The 26,092-nt window shown below is 30.9% G+C and overlaps 1 protein-coding gene across 10 annotated transcripts in view; it reads right to left on the reverse strand.

Annotated features, from left to right (window-relative positions):
• Positions 1 to 26,092, reverse strand: part of LOC143085318 (protocadherin Fat 1-like) — a 119,457-nt gene that overhangs the window by 51,133 nt on the left and 42,232 nt on the right. For all 10 annotated transcript variants that reach the window (XM_076261599.1, XM_076261594.1, XM_076261592.1 and 7 more), the window contains one exon: positions 22,324 to 22,388. In XM_076261599.1, the coding sequence (XP_076117714.1) occupies positions 22,324 to 22,388 (65 nt within the window). The remainder of the gene's footprint in view (positions 1 to 22,323; positions 22,389 to 26,092) is intronic.

Raw genomic sequence — 26,092 nt, forward strand, 5'->3', positions numbered from 1 at the left:
AAATTGTGTCTTTTTCAACGGAGGAAAGATATCAGAATCTTATTACAAAGGATCTGACACTTAATACATCCACTTAAAACACCCTGGTCTACATGAAATTTCACTGAAAAACAAGTCAACAAATTAATAAATGATCTTAAAATCCCGCCAGGCGTCAACATTTAAATCAATCAACATTGTCCAGGACCAAGATATTAAAGCTAATTAGAAAAATTTGTCAATGTCCATTTTCGCCCATTACAATTTTTAGTTATTAGTTATCACAGAAGAGCTGATAGTATCTAACCAACGAGCGGTCAGACTACTCTAACGCACACACGATAGATCTCTATATTACAGAGACATAGTTATTCTAGTTTTATAACACTAAGGGACGGAGGTATGTCTCACTGTCAACAGCCTATTGATAGACCAAAACGAAATTTACCATGTAAAATCATCCGATTATTGAATTTCTTTGTCTCGTTGTATGAATTAAATTAGCAATATTACCAATACTCGAGTTTAATCTTGGTAAATAAAAAATATTCAAATATTTACAGAGAAAAAAACTCCATTATAAAATCCAATGTATAGTTAAGTTAACAGCTATAAGTTAATAAACTCTTATAGGGGTCATTTACAAATTATAAGTACAGAAGTTCAAGGAGGAACCTTAAGTTGGTATCAGTTTCCCCTTCTCACACAAATTCAAGTCTAAGAAACATGAAAACAAGTTTTTAAGCAAAATCCAGCAACACATAACGAAACACAGAAAAATGACCCTAAACCAATCCAGCATCTTTCTTTCATCATGACTCGATCTATCTTGCACTTTAAGGGCTTTTCTGTTTGAAATCGTGCATCATTCTCAGACTTCTTCTTCCATTAACTTGCATTCCACCTTTGGTATATTATCACAAATAAAGCATTCATAAAGTAGTGTAGAATTTTGATTTAACTCTAGTTATCCTGATAATGGATGATAAATTGAATAAAATCTAAATATTTAAACAACTTGGTCCAGCATTACAAAATCTCAATGATATGAGACTTGATTTAACTAAAACCTAAGCTTCCTTTATAAAGTATCTTTTATGTTATTTTTGGCAAAGTATCTTGGTTTGGTTGGTTGTGTATACAGATTAACATACCAAAATTGATTAAATATGTTTGTAAATGAAATTTCTTACATACATCATACACAAACAGAGTGCTTGAATTTCAGCTTTACTATTCAAAAAGAATATTTTACTTGACTTTAATACAATACATAAACATGGGAGGATATCATAGAATTTTTTAACAATTAAGGCTGTCTGCGTTTTCATCTTATAGATAATCCCTTGGACTCGTGTCTTGGGTCCATGCACTTGATATAAAAATTTTAAATCTTTTATAACTTGTTACATTTAAGGAATACAAAAACTATAGCTTCATATTAAAATGAGATCTGATTCAGTATACAAGCTTGAACTGAGTTAAATAGATGCTTTACAGACAAATCTGATTCACTGAATGCTTTTAAATTACCCCTTCTTTGTGCTGGTACAACCTGACACCCAGTTTTTGTTGCTAAATTTCATCTTTTTTCTTAACTGCTTTACAGAAAATTCACCCAAATGTAAAATTAACTCTAAAGATTCAAGGAGATGAATGAATGCTTTAATTTGGTATCAGTTTTCTTTCTCTGACAAATTACACGGAAACAAGAAAACAGGTCTTCAAGCAACAAATACATAAACATAGACCAATAAACAAAGTCAACCTCAATCTTTTCCAGATGACCCCTACTGGGACAAAGTTTCAATGATATTTCAGCCCACCCGTCATACCCCTGTGGACACCTATTTAAGGGACAATAAGAAATTTACATTAAGATCTCTATCGCTCAGAATGTAACAAGAACCACACAGTATAACTGTTATGATTTAACACAACCTGAAGTACATGTTTACCTACAGGCAATTCATAACAGTCAGTGAAAAAGATATAAATTAACCATTTATAGCTTAGATAAAAATCTGTCAATATTTACAGAATTAATTATAAAGGTACCACTCGGTGCAATTAAATGTTTATTTGTTTGTTACTTTCTAAAGGCATATACATGTAGATGCCAAGAAAATTATGCAGTTAAGTATAATCTTCACTACATTATGAGGGTTGTAAAAGGGGACCGGTATGCACATGGACAAACAGGAAATTAATTGGCCAATTATTATGCTAAATTAAAAAAAAAAAATGCTGACAATTGTTTTTTTTTTTTACCAATGAATAATGATGTCTCAGTTTCAAGCATGAAAAAAACACTTTTGTTTACAACCAATTTTACCAGTTATGCTTTCTTTATCAACACTAGCTGCTGATCGACCTTCTTTTTGAAATCTTTTTTTTGCATTTTATCGTTAATGTTAATGATAATCTTTACATAAAATTTCAATCATGAATATCTTATTCATTTATATCCACGTAAACTCTCAGATGACCAGATGTGCGTAAAAATAATGGACAATGGTATAATGTAAATAAATTATAGCTTTTCTGTAGCTGCTGTTACCATATACTCCCCATTAAGTTTGTAACCTCATTTGTATTCAAATTCAACATTGCTTTGTAGCTTTCAGATCACTTCTGCAACTGAGAAATCAGTAAAGTGTGACTTCTCTTGGTAGGATAATTGTAAGATGAAATTAAGTTTATACAACCTCAATAGCAAAATAGTAAGGATTCAGGCAGTTATTTTATATCAAATACATAGAAATGTTCAATTTCCTATATGAACATGGTTACATCTAATGGTCACTCCTGCTTCACGTTGCTAGGTAATTTGATTTTCTAAAAGCCTATTACTTTAACACGATAAAGCTTTTCCATATTAAGCCTGCTAATTTGACTATATGATGGTTTTCCATATTAAGCCTGCTAATTTGACTATATGATGGTCTCCCATCTTCTATCTTCATGTTTCATTTAGCATTGCTCAGCTCTTGTTGATTGTCTAGATTAATGAGAAGCTCTGCATGACACCTAGAATGACCTTTGGAATAATCATCTTCATGACATGGAATGGGCTTTTCTGCAGATGACAAATGTTGATAATGAATTTAGACACCAGAGGATTTTATCTATGGTTTGATTTTCATTTAGAACAATTGATTTAACTCCTAAGGATTTATACAGTGGTATTTTAATCAAACAATTGACTAATTTGTCCAGTAAACAACCATGTCCGACTGACCAATACATCAAAGCATGTCCATATTTATTTGACCAGATATGACTTTGCTAATGGCTTTTATGGTCATTCGGTCATAAAGCCTGATAATTACCAGGAGTGACCACTACCATATAAACTGGTCAACATGGTCATTATAGCTGTGTAAAATTGTCATAGATGAATAGACATTGAATCAAATTCACAGGATTGAGTCTTGTATAGTATCAATTTGCTGAAAGGGTATCCATAGTTCAAGTCTAATATGACAAGATTTCTATCATTATCACTTTTCATGTTAGGAGATTTAAATGAGAATATGAATTGGGTGGTCAGACAAGGTTAAGATGATTAAGATGAATAGTTTGATACAATATGATGCTGTGTTATTAACTTGAAAATTATTCCATATACCATAGATATATGTAAACCACTAAGTACATAAAGGGCAAAACAACCATTATCTGTAGCTGATCTTTTATGAGTATTTTCTTTTCTTAAACTTTAAATTAGCAATGTTATTGTACTGCAAATTCTAACAAGGTAGATATTTCTATTCTATACATGACAACAGTTCAAATTTGTTTTGTTTTAGCTACCTAAGACTAAATTTTTAAACATGGCAAACAGTCTTCTTGATTGAGGAACCTGGGGTATATACATATTGTAAATGTAATCATCCAGTTAAAAACCAAATAGAACCATTCATATATTATATATTTTTTTTAAATTTCAACAATTTATGGCGACTCACTGTCAGATACTGACATTTTCATACTACACTAAGTTCTTGCCAGTTATAGATAAAGCTGCATTTGATGTAAAACATAAATAAATGTTAATAGCAAAAAAACTTGTTACAAATCAAATGAAAGAAATTAAACATAACTGATATATTTTTCCTTATATAACTGCACTAAGTTGATGAACAAAAAGGTCAGGGGCTTAACTTTGAAAGTAGTTGACCTACATGCTTGTTCCGTGAAATATTTACATCATTTAATGGTCATCTTAGGGTTTATGTTCATAATCCGACAAGCGTAGGACAGTCTTGGTCATAAAACATACATTATATGTCATATTGTAAGTCCATAACTAAGTATTAACGTCACATGTTCTTAACTTTCCTGAATATTACAAGACCAAGTTGTATCTTTCTTTTTTATTTGAAGACACTTAAGTCCAATCTTAGTTACAATGAAGAGGGAAATGACTCAAGCTTATTACTGATTTATTGATGCACAATGCTAATCTTCTGTTTTCTACTAAAACTGGTCTAAAGGTACAGTCCTTAAGTCACTTCAAGTAGAAGAAGTTCATAGTTCACCTAGAGGTTAACTGAAAACTCTATCAACTAGTGACAACATCGAAAACGAAAATGTACAGCAACCAGGACATCTGATGATTATGCACAGTATTGGATATCAAATAAACAGATTTAGCTATGAGCTTTTAAAAATATAACAATTAGTATGGTACTGAAAGACACTTTAAGCAACTATTAATTAATTTAAATTCTTCTAAGTGTAGATGCTGTCAACGGGATTTTTCAATCCTTTCTCATTATTTCAGACATTCAGGATTTACTGATCTTAATGCCTATTTCGTGTCTGAAGAAGGTTTAGCCAAAAACGATTAAGAAGTATAAAGTAACTGTCACATAGGTCCAAATGACAATTAGATTACTAAAGACAGAACTAATTTTCTTCCAATCTAATGATGTCTGGCATTAGACATCTCAGAAAATATTTGATTTGGAATGACACAGAAAAAAAAATCAATTTTGATGATGCATCCCTGACCAGAGTCTATAGGCTTTAATAAACTGCACTGGGAATAAGCTCATCTGTTAGAATGAGATCAACAGTTGGTTGAGGAAATACAAGATTTTTTTTCCAATAAAGGGAGTAATAAAAGAAAGATTAAATGTCTGGACAAGGATTTGTACTGGAAAATGGATGATGATGGATGGATAAGGTCAAACTAACACCACAATAAAAGATGTTTTTTCTGGTTTGTTTTACAGTAAAAGTCTGATTAAGATCTTTCAATAAGACTAAGTAAAATTACATATTTGTTTTTTATTCCCCTTAAAGGATGAAGATAACAAAAAATTGTCAATTTATCCAAGGTTATCTTTGATTTGTTTCAGTGAGAAAGTAATACTAGCCTTTTTGTTGAAAACACAATTACACAGTTTTAATAAAAAATGCCAAATGAAATCAAGAAAATACAACCTAAGACTAGACGGAAGTCTTACAGATCTATATTTTACTGGAAAACAAGCAGACAGCCAAGGACTAGATGGCAATCATTCAAATCTGTATTTTACTGGAAAACAAGCAGACAGCCAAAGTCAGGCAGCACTAACAACCACAGACTATAAAACTTCATTAATTGTGGAGAAAATTAATTATCTATTTTACTTGCAAATTTTCCAGTCATCTATGAAATCAAAGACAAAGATATATGATTTACAGGAACTATGGTTTTGTACTTCCCATATTTTATCACTTCCTCTGCTGTGCATGGTAATTTTATGGGTAATTTTATACTGACAGATCTCTGTTTAACAAGCCTTTGTACAAAACTATTTCTGTATATTAATGATGAAAGATTTACTTTATCCCACTGACCACAGACAATTGACCAGTAATTAAATGTTTAGAATCATGTTCACATCTGCCCCCTGCTTAAAATGACACATTCATATGCTGCTGTCATTTCATTTAAGTCAAAGAGGAACATATCAACACTGTTAGTAGTCTTAAACCATTATTGGTCTTAGGTTAGGATTCATAAAGCACTAATTTGATAAGAACTTTCATCCATGTGGACCCCAAAAATGCCTTTATTTTATGTCCAAAGTTCGAAATTCATGTTTCATAAAGAAAAAAAAAATCTTCATGCATGATAAAATTGCAAACCCTCAAAAAGCACATGAAAATCCAAAAGATTAAAGGGAAACTGTAATTGTTGTATTAGTTTCAGGATTAATTTACACCCAAAACCACAAAACTCTTTTAACTTCACCATCAAAGAAAACTTATAATTCAGGTGTTAATTAATATTACACTGCAAAAACTTATAAAGCAGTTATTAAACTTCAATAAATCATTGAACAGTTATTGGTGTAGCTGTGGAGTCACAGAGACAGGTTTTCCTTTGATGTAATTTGATGCAAATAACAAACAACCCAATAAATATCCCCCAAAACATGAACCATCTTACTACAATTAGTAGAAACTTCATCAAAATTTATAATATGTTCCAACATCAAACAAGTTTTAATTGACTACTTTTGTTTTACACTGGCTGTCTGTAATTCTCATTAACTACTAAACAGAAGTAAAACAGTTTTGCCAAATCTCTGCCAAGACTCTGAGATGTCATCTTTCATATTTAGATGTAATGCTATTCACTTGAAGATCTGATGTATGGAATGGAAGGTAGGGAAATCTCTGTTGGCCATGCATGCTCTCTTTGTGGGTGTCAAATAAAACAGTATATATGTGTTGCAATATTTGATTCTAAACTATTCCTGGGCCATATGGGATAAACTTTGGGCTCTTAACAACGTGATAAAAGATTGAATAAGGAATATTTATGAGTGATGGTACTGTTTGGCATATCAAACTGCTTCATTAAATTTAAGAGTTGAAGAGACAGTTTTTGGAGAGGTCAACACATAATGACAATGCTTTCCTCAGAGTTCAAGGAAATTATGCTTCAATGTTACACTTTAACTCAAAAGGCAGATAAGTTTCATATAAGACATTTAGGTCACCCCTGGCAATAAATATTGCAGTATTTTTTTTCTTATAACCCAAACCATGGAAAAACACTTTTAAATTAGATATAATAATTTTCACAGTATAATGATTAAGCTATTTGCATCATACAGCTGTAACTGTAACTGAATTCTCATTTATTGCAATAAAAAATGTATTTATTAATTGGAAACTTGATGCAGAATTAGTTTTCTTAAGAAGATTAGAAGTCCAAACCTATATGATTTAGCTTGATTATTGAACAACCTACAAAATATACTTAACATCAAAGTTTATTTGTCGTAATTGGATAGGCCAGAAAAACATCTCCTTTCATCCATACATTTATATAGACTTGGTGTATCAGGGGTTATTCATTCAGACTGTACTTTTAAAAGTTATGATTATTGATGTGTATAAAGTTATTGACTCCACAATTTACAGTTTAAATGGTACAGATTTAGCTAAGCTGAGTAATATCATAGCAGATTTTAAGAAGAAACTTTAACATTTCTATAAACATTGATAAAAAAAACAAGAAACATAATCATCACACACAACAAAGCAAAATTTTCAAAATATTAAGACTGAGATAGTTTTGTTAGCTTCAAAAACGAATAGTAAATGCTTCAGAGTAGATCCAGCATTCTATAAAAAGTTGGAAAGCAATAAATGCCTACTAATTTGTGAATTTTAGTTGTAAAAAAAAACCCTGACAAGAACAAACTTTCACAAGTTCTAATCTACAGACCTACAGACAATATACACAACTATAACTATAAAATCTAAATAAAATGTGTCCAGATTTCATGGATATATGAATAATTAGGGCTACTATCTATCTATATTTACATGTTCTTAGATCCAATACATAAGATAATTCAGTCCCAAGGTGCCTAAACTCTGTCTGCTTATGACATTTATAACTGGATTACTGAACCTTTTTATCCATTTCACATTTTTATTTTATGTCAGATATTTGTTTTTTAAAGTCATAATATTGTTTTGTTTCCCCTATATCTTATGAATACCAACTCATGCATTAAGCTGATAAAAATCAAAATGAGAAATATTTATTATATCAGATTTTACTTGGCTTACAAAACCATACAACTATAACTCATTGAAAACAAGTGTGTTTCCTAAGACTTAAATCTATTAATAAAGTGGTAATTTTTTAGAGTTTGACTATGAGACCATGCTTTTTGGTCGTCATTTAGGCTTACTGTAAGATACTTGCATAGACTATTAAAGTTTTAAACATGTTGTTTTTTTGTTGTTGTTGCAAATTGATGACATCAAAAGAGACTAAAAGACAGATATTCTGATTTTTTTCTGCTTTCTCTTCAGAAACATCTTTCTTCTCTAATACCTCTAAATGATTTCCACTAAAATAATCAATCTCTTTTTTTTTCAATAATTAGTTTTGGACCTCATATCATTTTCATTCTGTTGGGCAAAATTAATTATTTTTTAATCAATTTGTTTTCTTAGCAAAATAGTATTTATCAGGCTAGGTACTACTGCTAAGGAAGCTTATTTATCATAGCCTAGAACCACTGGAAACAGACCTATCAAATTTCATAGAAATCAGTCAAACAGTGCTTTTCATCTTAATCTAACCTCTCTTTGACAGTTCAAAAGTTCTTAATTCTCAATACAGTCAGACTTAAAAAATTGTTTTGTAATCTAAGACGATTATTGCTTATGTAAAATCTGATTATAATTAAGATCAAATGTTTTTTCTTGTACCAAAATATTGTATAGTAAATCTGTTTTTATAATACTTGTTGATAAAATAAACCTTTTTCAACTTTTCTATGTTACGGTAAAACAATTTTTTTGCCATGTCAAAATGACATGGTAGTGCAATTTTTATAGATATGTGTAACAGGTATTGCTTCAAATAGCCTTGGGGGAATTTTGAGGGACAAATTAAAGTGATAAAATAAGGCATTTTCGCCCTCCAAGAATTGAAAAAAAAACTGCTGATTTCCATAGAGGCTGAGGCATTTAAGGGAAATTTTCACTTATTATCAAATATAATATCTTGTAGGTCTTCACAGGGTAGTGGCATTACCACACAAATGGTGCAACCATACAATGATATATATTTCACACTGATTTAGTCAAACAGTTCATATAATTTACAGAGAACTGTGAAATAAAAATAGTAATTCCAATAAGAATAAAAGAGCAACATGAGAGATGAGATCTTACTAAGAACCTACCACAAACCACAATCGCCTAATTATTTTTATTCCATTATTTGACAAATTGCCATTATAAATTAGATATTTTGGTCCCCTCTAAATGTATTGAGAGGAAGTGTAAACAAATTATCTTTATATTCTATTCTCATTTTGGATGACATTTATTAGAAAAATCAATTAAGTTTTATCTTTATCAAAAACATTGGGAATTAAAATGTCTGACACAAGTCATTTATATCACAATATTTGTGTTTATTGATATTTCGAGATACTTTTCAATGTCAGAATGTATACTTTAATGGAATTCTTAATTTAATGTATTTAGTTAGAGATAGTCACTTATACAATAAACGTCAAATGTCTTATTCATAAGTGAAAGTATTCTTATTATAAATGATTCTGGAGGAGCAGAAAGGTTCGTCAAGATGACTTATATTTCATGCCCTGAGTTTATGTAAAATTGATTGCTTTTGAATTGCATAAGGAAGATAAAAACTGATCTAAAACCATTTATTAACCTCATTATATAACTAAAGTTTTCCATAAAAATAAACCTAGGAAAAAAATTTGAAAATTGTAGCAATACCTAATGTTTCCTTGTTCCAACAGCAAAATAGCCTGACTAATACAAACTTTAGGTACATTGAAGACTAGTGGATGTTCTAAAGATACAACCGGATATGATCAGGCAAAATTGCATATCACGTTTCTTTTCTTTTTGAACTTTTAAGGTCTTTCAAATTTTCTGTAAGTTCATCTACCCAACCCAAGCTGTGTATATTTCATTCACCATTGATCTGTCTTATCTATTTTACAGTGGAGGTTTTTTGTGTTGTTATTGCTGAATAATGATTTATTTCGGTGACAAATTAAAAATCTGATAAAACTCCTTCCTTTCTTCAACTTAGTATGTAAACAAAGACTGCCACACTAATGTGCTATTATTTGTCAAGAGAGTTTCTGGTTTTATACCTCTACTGAAAGACTTAGAAGACTAAACACTAATGTGGGGTTATGAATGGGTATTATAATATTTCTGCTTAGTTTAACCGATGGGATTGTTGCAAGCTTTTATTCTCAAATAAGAAAACTTTTTAAGCAATTTTTCATCAGCTGATTCAAAATTCACAATTTCATAATTCGTCCACAGCACTAATTAGCCGAAAAATAATTGCACTTTAAGACCCTCTATCCATTTAACGCCTGTTTGGTTTTTAAAACCATCTTTTTTTAAATGTCAATGCAAAGAGTCAATATTATATTAAGTTCCGTGTTTTAAAATGACACCTATTGTTCATATGTTAGTTCCCTCTGATAAATATCTCTGACCTATTACTAAAGTTCGGGTGCATGTATTTTGGGACTTAGCAGGATTCTTTGTACAATAAGATTGAATCAGTTTAGTTAAAACTCCATTTAAGTCATACCAGAAAAGTCATTTTTCAAGTTGATTTTGCAATATCATTGTGTATCGTTAAAGGCAGTGCAGATATCCCATAATTCACTTTTGAAACATGTGCTGATAAAGACATTTACATAACCTCCTGCAGAAAAGTTAAAGCTTAGAAACTAAACAATAAATAGGCGATCACTTAAGAGGCTGCCAATTAACAAAATGGAATTCATTTCCTATTATAATGGCCAAAAAATTAAAAAAAAGATTTTTACTTTAATGAGATGACTCAACTAAACATGTCAAAATATTTTGGCGAGAACCTGACATCTGTATGCACTTTACAGTCTATATTTAACCCTCAGGGTTTGACACAAGAACAGTTATAAAGGCAACCATCATTAATTGAAACAATTCCATTTGAACATAGAATAGATTCCCCATGGTCATGTAAATTTAGTTTAAGCTCTAGATGACAATTATCTGGGCTTAATATGGACCACTAATCAATTTCCAGTTCCCAAATCAATAGGAGCTAGATGGCAAGACTATTTATTTTCATTAATTTTGTTTGATCTGCTGGCGTCTACATTAAGTAAGAAAAATTCTACAAATTATTTCGAGCAGAATATGATTCTTGTTTCATCAATTTATCATATCTGTCTACACTCATATTTATTTAAATTAATCAAACAGACATTTAATTTTCAATGCTGTGTGCAGCTGGTCTTTGGAACTGATGGTCATTACATATGCTCTGCTTCTATAATGCAGCTAAGGAAACCCTGGACATTTCACTGAGCTTTAATTTTGCAACATTTAATTGCCATTTTGCATAAGGCCCCATAAAGCAAAGCAAACAACATTTTGTATCAAAACTTTTTGAAAAGTGATGATGATTACACTTGTTTGTTTACACAATAAAAAAGGGTCATTAGGTAACCTCATTTGAATATTGATTGTAAAAAACAGAGATGTATTTAAGAATTGAATGCTTCTTTTTGTAAATTTATTGGGGTGTAAAAGCGTTGACCGAAGTACATTTTGTATGAAGCGCTTCATTCTAAAAATGTACGCACGGTCAACGCTTTTACAAGCCTATAAAGTTACAAAAAGAAGCATTCAATACTTATAATTACATTTTTTAGCTATGATCATGAAAACACGAATTTTATATATTTTATTATTTAATTCACGTGTGCACTTTATTGTTGGAGCACGTGTTATCATGAGTGAAAAGTTGTATTGAGCAATGCAACTGCTTACGGAATAACAGGTGATGTGCAGTTAGCCAATCAGAATAAAATATTATAATGAAACATACATCTAATGTAATTATTTGTGAGAAAAGTGAGATAAAGTATTATCTTAAACATAAAATGACAATTAATAAATGTGAACTTTTCATACCATTCAAAGATCTGTTTCAAGAAAGTTTTGATATCTGCTGTAGAATTTACTTTACTGATTTTTCATTATATCACATTTGATTTAAAATGTTTAATGTTTAATATTGTTTTTCATACTGAATTTTGTCTGATTTGAAAGGGAAAAAAAATCTACTATAAATTCAATAAATGAGCTATAAATACATGGATTGTCAAGTAGCTTCGGCCCTTGATATTGTATAAAAGAACAATGTTTTGACATTAAATTGTCAAGTTTTACGTGACAGTTTTCAAAACATAATGAAAAAAAATGGTGAAAGAGGTAGAAATTGGGAGATTTCTCTCCCCAAAGTGGGAGATTGAAAATATTTGTTTTTTTTAATTATTGGGAGCCTTACACCTTCCTATCTCATGAACAATTGACACCTTTGCTGAATGAATTATTATTGTACTAAGTAAAATATTCCATGAATTGTTATTGATTGTTGGAATGAACAACACAGGCTAATTCTGTCATCAAACCTAACAAGGAATAAAAACAAACATATTGAATTTCTTCAAAAGTGTCACTAAATATCAATAGACCATTGTCTTTTTTCAAACCTACAAAATAAATATTTGTGAGAAATACTAAATGATGAATTGAATCTTGCATAATTATGGTAAATTACATTTTATGAAACTGTTATCGAATAAGTTAATTTGATTGAAACCATTCAAATTCTTTCATCGAAATCTAATTCAAATTTTTCACATTTTTCTACAACAGTTTTGCATTGTATGATCTTGTATGCAATCACGAAAACTTTATGGCAAAGAATGGAAAATTATACTTTTTTAAATTTGTAATTAAACCTTCAATCAATTTCATAATTAATCTCAATAAAATGCACAAATTCAACCCTAAGTGGGGGTATACACATGTACAAAAATCAATTATTTTCAGTTTTGGGTATAATTTAAATATCTGATTAACATCTAAAGTCTCACAAAAGCTCCTTGTTCCAGGCACAAAGAAAGCTAATGACCTTAAAATGACTAGTTTATCTTGTTTCACATAATATTGTGAATTTTCTCCTTCTCTAGCTTATGACTTTTTAATGCAGAAAAATGTCTCTCTGATTACACAGTAGTTGTTTCATCATTCAGCAAAGAATTCAGTATTGAAAATGAGTTTTGAGCTATAAAAAAAGAAGATGTGGTATGATTGCAAATGTGACAACTCTCCACAAGAGACCAAAATGACACACAAATTAACAACTATGGGTCACTGTATGCGGCTTCATCTATAAAAGGCTCCGAAATGACAATGTAAAACAATTCAAACGAGAAAACTAACAGCCTTACTTACGTTAAAACAAAAGTGCACACGCTGAAATGTCTCGCCTTCTATACTAATCATTGATATTATGTTGATAGTCCCAAGTATAAAGCTAAGCTTTATTACAACTGTCACATAAACTTAACATTAACCAAGATAACTAAACAAAGACCAATGAACCTTGAAAAAGAGGTCCAGGTCAGATGAACCATGCCAGGCAGACAGGTACAGCTAACAATGCTTCTATACAACATATATAGTTGACACATTACTTATAGTTTAAGAAAAATAGACCAAAACACAAAAACTTAACACTGTGCAATGAACCGTGAAAATGAGGTCACAGTTAAATAAAACCTGCTCGACTGACATAAAGATCATAAAATATTTCCATACACCAAATATAGTTGACCTATGGCATATAGCATTAGATAAAAAGACCAAAACTCAAAAACTTAACTTTGACCACTGTACCATGAAAATGAGGTCAAGGTCACATGACATCTGCCCGCTAGACATGTACAGTTAACAATCATTCCATACAACAAATATAGTAGACCTATTGCATATGGTATGAGAAAAACAGACCAAAACACAAAAATTTAACTATAACCACTGAACCATGAAAATGAGGTCAAGGTCAGATGACACCTGCCAGTTGGACATGTACACCTTACAGTCCTTCCATACACCGAATATACTAGCCCTATTGCTTATAGTATCTGAGATATGGACTTGACCACCAAAACTTAACCTTGTTCATTGATCCATGAAATGAGGTCGAGGTCAAGTGAAAACTGTCTGACAGACACGAGGACCTTGCAAGGTACATGTACACACATATCAAATATAGTTATCTTATTACTTATAATAAGAGAGAATTCAACATTACAAAAAATTTGAACTTTTTTTTCAAGTGGTCACTGAACCATGAAAATGAGGTCAAGGACATTGGACATGTGACTGACGGAAACTTCGTAACATGAAGCATCTATATACAAAGTATGAAGCATCCAGGTCTTCCACCTTCTAAAATATAAAGCTTTTAAGAAGTGAGCTAACGCCCCGGACGTAGACGCCGCCGCCGCCGCCGTAGCCGCCGCCGGATCACTATCCCTATGTCGAGCTTTCTGCAACAAAAGTTGCAGGCTCGACAAAAACTGTTTTCTCATGCTTATTAACTATAAGCTACAATTGTAACAAAAAAGTCTATTATGTGGTGCTATCTGAGTATAATGTCAGGTGCCAGTTTTCACATCATATCCAGATATCAATGTATATTAAAAGTTAGTTTTTTTACTGATGAAACATATATATATAGAGTTATTGGGAAATATTTACCTCTGTCAATTTTTCTACATTTTTACAGTAGATAATTTTACCTTGATTAATTTACGAAGCAAGAACACATTATTGGTCATTCAAATGCATTGCACAAGACAGAGAACTACTAATAATGAACACAGCAAGATTTGACTGTCCTATCTATTACAACCAAACAATGAACAAAACCTGATGTGAATTTTTGTAGCCTGGCATAAGGTATGCATACATTATTTTGTAAACTGTTCCAATGCTGGTAGTCTTAATGTTTGAAATCTTTGAATATCATGAGATTTGAAAATTACCATGAACCCGACAGACAGAAACGAATTAAATGGCTTTTCCTGTTGTCAATTACATTTACATCATCCAATTCTCATTTTAAGATTTTTAGATAGATTTCTACCAATAAGTGAATAGTTTAGCTCATACATTGTAAAATCTATCCAGGCATACTGAAATATGAATAATGAAAAGTATTTAGGGTAAAAAGTTAATCTTTTGACAGATCTAGATTTGAGATACAATTAAAATATGTTTAAATTTAAAAATCGATTAAATTGATGACCTACTTCAAATTTAAATTAGACATTCATGTTGAATGCACTACAACCTTGATTAGCTTAAAAACTAATTTTAGTAGAGAACTTTAACTGAGATTGACTTAAAAGTTGACCATGAATGTCCAAAAATCTAATTATAAGAACCTAAATTTTAAAATACAAAATAATACTAAAATATTGGTTATTGCTTGTGAGTAGATTTTTCATTCAAAACAAATATACCTAAAACATTTCTCTGGATTTACATACTTATAAATATTCAGGCATATATTGCTGTCACATGTAGAAAGTTTTCCCTATTTGCAAAAACTCTGCTTTGTTCTTACACGATTCAGTCACTACTAAAAGAGGAAACATACCCTCAAGGCTTGTATAACACCCTTCCCCCCCTTTAATGTCATTCGGGGAATTTGCTGAGTTGAGTGTGGATCTATGATAGTCTCTTTTAAATCTATTAATTTTTTCTTAGACTCTTACCATTTTAGATCTTGAGACTGCTTATATAAGAATGTGTTAATAATTTTGCTCTTTAGATGTCTTTTAGTTCTTAAATGTTTCTGGGTTGCCGTCCCATTGAAATATGTACCCTATGTGATATATCTCCATTAAATCATTGTGGATATTTATAGGACATTTTAATGCACTTGCATAATACAGCTTGCCTATACCTTTGTCACAAGACTAAAAAGATTTCCCCGATTATAACACAATTAACATTGCACTGGTTAATCCTTAAACAGATAGTCCATATCTGTCAAAGATTTATCTTATTTTGGGGTATTTTATGCTAATTTTTTCTACAGTATATCAACTTATTAAAGTCCTGACATTTGTGGTTAAAACCGTGGGTAGATGTATACAATATACACAAACTAAGGACCAAAAATCGGTCATGCAACAGGGTTAAAAAACAAAATTATCGGTTATTTGTTTGTTCTGTAAATCTATCACCACAGTGACATCTTTGTTTGGTCTATCCTAAATTCTGACAGCAAGAAACAATAACATCAACATTATGTTATAGTATCCCTTATTCACAACACCTCACTTCATATTTCTTTACAGGTGCTTACCTTATGCAAGCAGGTAAAATTAAAAAAAAAAGTTTTCTAAAGGATGGAGTGTATGTCTTTATTGTAGATTGGAAAGGAGTATTTATCTAACCTGATCTGAAGTATCTTTCTGAGGTATAAACAAAAGGATGGTAGCATTGTCAGTTTAAGAAAGTTCAACAATCTTGGAGTACCAGAGTTTGTACTGCAATACAAAATACCATAACATGTCAAAAACACAAAAATAAAACAAGTCAGGAAAAAAAACAGTACAAAAGAATCTGACAGGAATTCAAGGTAAACATATCAAACATTAGGGCGTAATTTTGCATCACTGGGAATGTTTTCTCAGGAGGAAGGCTACAAATAAAATTTGCAACTATCCAAGCACTTGGTTATAACTGAACCAGAGATTTACAGCATCTTATTAATACAAAGTTACAGAATAATGGATAACTCTGACACAGGCTGCTGCAGAGATGATACATTGGTTCTGTCTGTCCATCACTATACTCTTGATCTATTGGGTGTTAGGTTAACGACAGGTGCAAAGGTAATAAACAGGTGGAGACAGGTAAAACAGGGAGAACAGGGGTCTATATGAAGGGGAAATTATTCATTTGTGTAAAGTGTTTGTTAACAGAAAGGACATTGAACCATGGTGAATAATAAAAGATCAAATTTATTTAATTGTCGAGTCTTAAATTTCAAAGGCAATCAAAGAAAATCTGCCTAAAATCATTTTCAAATAAATGGAACGTACTGCATAAATAACAGAAGAACAAGAACTGTCAAGGAATAGTTTGTCCAGGTGACTGATTTTCTATATTTATTTTTTTTCCGTTTGCAGGATCCACAACTATCTTTAACTTAATTTCTGTTGTCTGTTTAATGGCTATAAGCCATGAAACAGATTCAGAAGATTATTGGAATACCTATGATTAAAATGAGATGTGGGCTTTTTCTCAATGAGGCTATAGACTTGATACAGGGAAAAGTTGTCTTTTCTCTTCCGAAAAATTGGGAGGAAATGCAATTATTTGAAAAGCTCTATGCAAGATGGCCAAGCCAAATAAAGGCAATACAAACTTCAAAGTATTCTAGTACATGTAATACAATGAAATATAAGGCATTTAACTCACTGGAATAATTTGTTCCTTTTTTTGTTTTTAAGTCATCTTATTAAAATATGAACTGTTTTTTTTTTTTAGATAAACGAATTCATCATAATCTCATCAAAATTGGATGACCTTACAAAGGTCAACATTAGATCATGTCTCCCACCAGAAGTCTGACAAATTTATGTAACAATGATATTTCAATTTATGTATATTAAGCCCATAAATCAAGTTTTTTATAGTCACAGAAGTAGACCTACATGTATATTGAAAATAGGCTGAAAAAGCTGATGATTAAAAATAGGAATAAAACCACCAAGACAAAATATTATACTTAACCGCGATTAGCATACTTATGTTTTCTTTATTTCCTAAAACCCATTGAGAAAACTCTAAATACAGACGTTTATACTTAATCTGATAATTTCCGAGCCATAGTATTTTAGTCTATATATATTTGGAAGTAATATATACAGGCGGCTCATGATCTAAGGGAGGGGATTACTTGAAGAGTTTATTAATGATCTTTTAATGTTTGTGAACAGTAACTTTCTTTTTTGTCAACACAACTATTTAATTCATAACTTTATGTTCTCTTTCATTATTTATGTCTACTTAACCTTAATATACACCTGCTTCAGCTTGGTCTTTAAATTTAATTCTGTCATCTGATTGGACAATAATTTCTTTACTTTATATAATAAATTCATTGTTTATATGTACATGTAATGCCAAAAATTCACTGGAAAAAAATTTCTTTCAAACAGCAAGGAGTATAAATTGTTTTGTTTTCCAAATCATGCCAAATAGATTACAATTAAAGATTTCATAAAACATCTTAATCATTTCAAAAGTAGAGAATGACTCTCATGTCTCTCGTGTTATCATTTATTGGTCTGGAATATATGGAAAACAACCAAACTATTGTCAAAACATAACATAGCATACTCAAAATACAACAAGAAATTACAATGTTATCAGCAATTTATTGGCCCCCCTTTTTTAATATCCAAAACCTAAAGAGATCAAAGGGTGCTTTTCATTTTCTATTTTCTACAACAAAAATATATGTTCAATCTTCAAAGATAAATCACCTCCCATTTTAATTAATTTTTTTTCTGGTCAATGTTTCCGAAAACCACAAGACAATTTATCATTGTGGGAGTCAAAATTATACAAGGACTTCATATATAAGTAATCATTTCATCAGAAGTCATCATACCGCATCAAGAGCTCTCAAATCAATCAGTGGTCTAACTAATTACCACAACAGATAGATGACAACTAGTATAGAAAGGCTCATTTATAATACATTCTTTGATGTGTTTTGGTTTAGTGTTATTTTTTCCACGGACAGAGAGAATCTGACGAATTGTTATCAGCTGCATTAATCGTTCGTTGATGTATTTTGTATTGCAGAAATATTGTGCAAATCAACATTCCCCATCTTACTGTTGTCATCTCTCTATTATTTTGTAACAGTTGCCACCCTATATGATGTAATAAATAGAACATCTGCAATGAAACACTGACATTTCAGATTAGAACTACTAACAAGCTGACAGATGAGGTAGAGACTAACCACAACCAAAACAAGTTGGCACTGATCAAATCAGGACGTGATAATGGACTGAAATCTGATAGTCTTTCTGTTATGTTACATATATTCTATCTGCATAATGATAGAAAGGCAAGTGGCAAGATGGTGCATTTATAGTTATGTACATCTGTCTTAGGAAAAGGGCAACAAAGTGGCAAGATTACGTCTTTTCCTTCATCAACATCTGCCTTGTGAAAGATAGGCAAATGGCTTAAATTTCTTTATCTGTATTGCCACTTTACAGATAGGTAAACATATTATTGTCAGTAGTTTCCAATATACTGTCTTTTTTAGAGTGATACAGAGGTTGTTTTTTTTTTGCCTATCTTTAAGAGGTCATTTAAAATATGACAGTAAGAGAAGTATTTTCATTTAATTGATTAAAGTGAGACAGGAGATACTCAAAGAAGGAATCAAAACTATAAACTCAAAGAGAAACTGACACCTTCATGGCAAAAAATAAAGTTCAAAGATTTGCAATATTTACTATGAACAGACCACACTATCTTAAACTGCACTAAACTCAGTATTATGAAAGAAAACAATAAATATTAGGTTTTTATGGGGTCGACATCTGTATAAACTTCAGTTCACTTTCATGTTTAACATTTTTACAGTTTCTAAGCATGCAATACATTTAGGTAATGACTTAACTGCACCAGGCTGTGTGTGGTTTTATCTAAGCCAAATGATATTTGTCAAATTTAATACCTGGAATTAAGTTTAACAATATTATGATTAAAATTTACATGCTTAATTTGCATAAGGAAATCTGAGTTAAATGATTCATATCATGTTATGTATCTGTTTACGAACTTTTAGGCTACTGAAATAGAACAAAAGCCATTTCCTGATTTTGTTTGCCAAATTTTATTTTACCTTCAAAACTTTGAATCATCTTCAATTTTGGATTTTCATGATTTTAATGAAGATAATTAGACTATCAGTCTTATTTCTGAAGACAACTGGACCTAAAGCAATCAATAACAAGTTAATTATTTCAATTAGGACTTGTATAACTAATCAATTCATACAAAAACATTTTTCGGAAAAATAACTGTACGGTAAATATTTTTATCATCCAACACATTCTGTTCCCCATACCTTACAACTTTAAGCTGATTGCAGGTGTTGTGTTATTACGCAACATAGTTATTACACTTAGAACTCACACGAAACAAGCAACAGACACCCTTAACATAACACAATGTTTATTTTAGAAAAAACATTGACTTGTAAAATAAAAATTCCTTAGGATAATATACACATTTCCCTTTCTTTAGCTTGCTTTCATACTGATAAGTGTCAAAAGATTTTTGTAAACAGACGAATGATACCTTTTAATTTTTGCATTTTAATTCAGTTTTCATTTTTTTTTAAATCTTAATGTGATTTTAAAATTTTGGAATTTGTTGTTGATTGCAAGAACTTTGATAGAAATACTGTAAAATCTATTGGCCATGTTTTAACTGTTTAGACTAGGGACCATGAGTTATATATATTGTAAGAACCTTATCTACTGTTTTTGACCTCTTTGGTTTTTGTGTGTTATTTAATTGCTGTTTCACTGATATATTGATACAAGTATATTTTTTTATATTCATTTGGGAATATCTGCAGAAGTGCATGCCACAATTAGAGGCAGATTTAGGGAGGGGGGGCAGCCCCCACCCCCTTTTCTGGGAAAAATTTGGTAGATTATATAGGGAATCACTGAAGCATGACCGGAGCGGGCCCCCTTCTTAGGCAGTCAGTGGGCCCCCACTTACGAAAATTTCTGGATCCGCACTGACAATGTTGGTTCTTATGTCATCTTATATGTAATTGTAAAAAAATATTGATTTGGGAAATATAACAGAAAGCTTATGGTTATGAAAACACAGAAGCATGCTTGTCAATATAAATATATATCAAATCATGAAGCCATAAATACTTCCATTCATCATCTTGTAATGTAATACATCAACACTTTACAAGCTTCAGAAGCCTGTTCGGAGTTTCAAATGAAATTACAGAAAAAATCATGAATTTTTATAGATTCTGTCGTCTTTATAAATATAAACAGTCAATCTGTCCTCTTTTTAAATATAAACAGTCAACAGTCGTTGAAGTTAAATGTGAGCAAATATGAACTTGAAAAGGGCAAAGCAAAGTTAAAAGGACAATATTTATCAAACTGAAGGGATTCACTGAAGCTTAGCTCTTTTATTTACAAGGAGAATATATTATATTCAAAAGCAAATATATCCACTCCTGGCCTTAAGCCTTTTTTGGACACATAGATCAAAACGATAATCTTGTCACCACTCATCAATAAAAAGACAACAAATTTCAAAACATTTATCTCTCCCATCTATACTTTGTGTCAATATTTTTAAGTCTAATCTAACAAAGCGAGAAAACATTCATTTCATCACGCCAAATCTAGTTAAAACTGTTTATTTAAAATTGTGGTTATGCTGTATGTATTCAGGTTCGTTGAGGTGGTGTTTAATTCATTTACAAAAGATAAATATGTATTCAGGGTGTTTTTATCAAATTTCAGGATAAAGTTATATAAGGGTAGATTACGAAAGTCAATTTACCGGATCTAATGAAAAGAAAACCGATATGAATAACCTCAAAATGGGTTCAGGTTACTAGGTCAAGGATTATTTGCATATTTCAGCAGTTACTTAATAACGATAATTGTTCATTAGAAATCTGCATGTTTTATATCATAAATATCAGAAAATTAATCAGTTATAATGTTTCTGATAATCCATACAGGGTTAAATATATGACCTTGTTTTCATTTTCCCCACCTGAGTTATGAACATCCCCAGAGCGTACCTGGTAATTAAAGAGTAAACAAGTTCTATTTCATATGGGATTCAACTTCCATAATCTAATTCAGTACTTATTTCTTCAAATTCATAAATTAAGGGATTAATTAGTTCATTTCGAAAATAAAAAATCTCAAAATATTTGAAAATTCAAAGGCTGCAATTTGCATGGCCATGATGGGTAAATGAAAATTCACCTTGGCGTGAATGAAGTAACACCAACTGTTTTAAACCCATTTAAACACTTGGTCCAGTATTCTTCAATTAGATTAAGCACCGACTTAATGATGCTCCTCCTTTGATTGCCTGTCATGGAATGTTGTTGTTCCTTTCAATACTTCAAACATTTTGTAATGCATTTTTTCTTTCTTTCTCCTAGCCTGGTGATGTCAATGATGATGATTCGACTATTGGAGTAATTTGTATTCCAACAGTCATGCTAATTTCTGCTAAACAAATTTACCAATTATTGGTGATTATGCAAATCATACATTGTAGTAGGTCCTTGTTTGGTTATATATATATAAATGTTTGATTGGATTTATGGACACATTTGCTTACCTCCAGAAGGTGCTGTGAATCTCCCTCATCTCTGTCCAGTGTAGTCTTTGTTGTTCTTATAACACCTACAAATAAACAAACAAAAACATTATAAACAAGGCAAAAAAAGACAAATACACAGAGATGATCAACAACAAACTTTTTCAAGCAATATGTCTATATCAAGTAGGAACTGTATGTACCAAACAGCATAAGTCAGCTATGAAAGTAATTATATTATTTCCATCAAAGTAGATAATAATATTGGTTGATTGTTGCTTGTTTATGTCCAGTGGGAAGTATTTCATGCACTTTTAGGTTCAAACACATCTAAATATGTCATAGGTATACAATTGTAGTTACCTTTTATTATAAGATGTGTGCCAACAAAATATTGTAACTTTGATTCAATTTCAAGATAACAACTTCCAAGTTTGAATAAATAAGAGGAGCTCATTGAGACAGCAACCAAACAACAACACAACAAATTCAAAAACATAAATCCACATCTTAGGTGGTGAAAATGACATAACAATGAAAATTAAAATTTGAATAAAAATTTTCAACATGCTAAAAAGACATTATCTATATATTGGATCTTAACCAACAAATAATAATGTGGGAATGACAGGAGTAATCATTTGGAAAATCACATTTTAAAAATATATATAACAACAACATTCTAGGTTAAGCAATATAACAACAACTTATATACTTAAATTTCAATCTATTTCAAGAATTTCATTCAAAGCAAACATATTTAACATCTTATAGTAAACATTGCAAAAAACTTAAGTTGATCTATGATCTTGCTTGCAGATGAGTTATTGCTTTAGCGTTGGGAAGGAATATGAAGTATTCACCAGAAATTACTACATGAACAAATAGTATGAATCAGGATTAAATTCACTGGAAATCTGATCAAATCAAGTCAATTACAGAAAGATCTAAAAATAAAGAGATAAAAAAATGTGTGTCCCAGTTCAAGCAAAAACTTCATATTAATGTATATCATGGACTTGAAGGTGTTCCTAATCTATGATTTTAAACTTTGTCAAAATGTCAATACCAATAGAAGAATTATGAAATTGAACATGACATATGCAGAAATATAAAACAGAAATCTATTGAAAAGTAAAGTAGTATAATACCTTTCAATAAAATCTATCTATTTGACAGGTGCTTGGTTTTTACCTATACCAGTGGGGGGTAAACTGAGGTAAAACCTTCCGACCCCCACTACAGCTACTAACTGTCACTTCAGTCTTTGTTTAGCATTGACAAATGAGTGCAATGACAAACCAAGGCTTTATTCAAATTAGACATAAAGACATATTTTATGAGATTAGTCGTCACATAAATTTTAAACCGAAATTATTAATAAAATTCTGTAGAAAATTATAATTTTGTGTGCATTGTCTTGACCACTATCAACGAATGACCTTCAAGAAACAGAAACCTAGTCTATATATATGTAAAAAGATTCGTTAAGGGTAAAACATAGATGAGAACTTATAATTTGCACCTGAGTGAAAAACATTTTGTAACATTGTATACTTGATTCATATACAATGTATCACTAATATAAGTTTCTCCGATTTCTTTTTAACAAAGCACAGGATACATATTACCATATATAAAACATTATTTTACACCACCCACTGTGTAAAAGGAGGTGTGAAGGATCTTAGTGAAATCTTAATCCCATAACAAGCACTTTTCATACACAATTTCATATAAATCAACTGTATACATAGTCACAAAATAGGTCAATGCTGAGCAAGCAAATTCATATAATTAAAATGACCAGTGCCTTATCATTAAGTTAAATATGAATAACAGAGGAATCTAGAACATGAATGAGAAACCAATTATAAGCCCATAGTAGAAATTCTTGCAGTCCCGATCAAAATTTACCAAGCCTTGACTGGTGCATGGGCCGCTGGCAAAGGGTGAATTCTTAAAGAAGCAGAATATATCTTGAAGGTCTGCCGCAGTCTTCAATAAAAAAAAAATTAAAGTCCCCAAAACAATGTTTTAAAAGGTCTCAGATCTTAACACACTTTGTAAATAAATACATTTTTAATCAAAGTATTTCAAATCCACATTAATAAACAAAGATTTAAATGCAGTCATTAACAAGAATGTGTCCATAGTACACGAATGCCCCACTCGCACTATCATTTTCTATGTTCAGTGGACCGTGAAATTGGGGTCAAAACTTTAATTTGGAATTAAAATTAGAAAGATCATATCATAGGGAACATGTGTACTAAGTTTCAAGTTGATGTAACTTTAACTTCATCAAAAACTACCTTGACCAAAAACTTTAAACTGAACTTCGCACTATCATTTTCTATGTTCAGTGGACCATGAAATTGGGGTCAAAACTATAATTTGGCATTAAAATTAGAAAGATCATATCATGGGGAACAAGTGTACTAAGTTTCAAGTTGATTGGACTTCAACTTCTTCAAAAACTACCTTGACCAAAAACTTTAACCTGAAGCGGACGGACGAACGGAGGCACAGACGGACGGACGGACAGACAGAGGGACGAACGGAGGCACAGACCAGACTATCGTAGGTGGGGCATAAAAAGTAAATAATTTGCTCTAACTTGGTGATGATGGAAGTTTAAACGACCTTGACTGGCCCTACACAGCCCTCAAATGGTCTGTCTAACTTATGGTGCCCATCAACATCACTGTTAAAGTACAGGGGTTCCGAGATGAAAGTACTTTATCTTTAATCCTTTGCTTATATTTTTTTCTCTTAGCACCCCAAGTTGTTTATTATCATGTAATAATATATAATATGATATCTTAAAAGTAAGTCAAAGTATTCTCACTCCTACAGTGTTTACTAAATTAAATATCTTTTATGCTTATTCATTCAAGGGAGATAATATAAAATTATTACATAACTGTCACTTCTTATTTTTTCATGAAAACTGACTCCATCGTGAGAACTATCATTTGTGACTTTTTGTTCATTACCTTATAAAATCTGAAATTAATAGCCTATTGCTTTATACAAGTCTATAGGGTAATTAGAAAGAGATAAACATACCAGACAACAACCAGTCACAATTAATAGACAATAAAAAAAATCTCTCAAAAGTGTAAACAATGGCTACAAAGATATGTCAGGCTGTATAATTCATAATAAAAATCACTTTAAGAATGCTAGTAATGTTATTCTTCATACAAATTCTTAATTTACTTGTAAAATTTACATATTTTAGTCACAAATTATGCTTTGAACGACACTTTAAACTTAACAATAATAATTCATCATTATGTGATGTTTATTTTCATTGTGCTGCATTTAAAATAGCATAAATATGAAAAGTGCATATATTCATGACCTAATTATTAGAAAAACATTGCAGAAAATAAACAGAAGACTTATCTATTTGTTAATTGATTGGTTGTTGGTGTTCAAAGCCATTTCAGCACTCTCTGATGCACATTGGCCAATATAGACGAATAGAATATAAAGATAGAGGAAACTAAAGTACCATATAGAGAATGTTAGAACCACAGATCTTTGCAAGAATATTAGGCAATCATAGCCTAAGTTGAGATGGGAGTTGAACCACAAACTATAAACAATGAACAGAATAAGAATAGAATTGTGTTTGAATAAAAATAAATCATAGAAGAAAATAACTTTGTTCTAATTTCATTTTTTTTTCCAAATGAAGTCAAATTGGGGACCAATATTTTAATACATATATTATCAGACCAATTGCCAGCAGATATAATTCACTGAAAATGCAGACTTC

Source organism: Mytilus galloprovincialis, chromosome 8 (assembly GCF_965363235.1).
Source record: "Mytilus galloprovincialis chromosome 8, xbMytGall1.hap1.1, whole genome shotgun sequence".
NCBI lineage: Eukaryota > Metazoa > Mollusca > Bivalvia > Mytilida > Mytilidae > Mytilus > Mytilus galloprovincialis.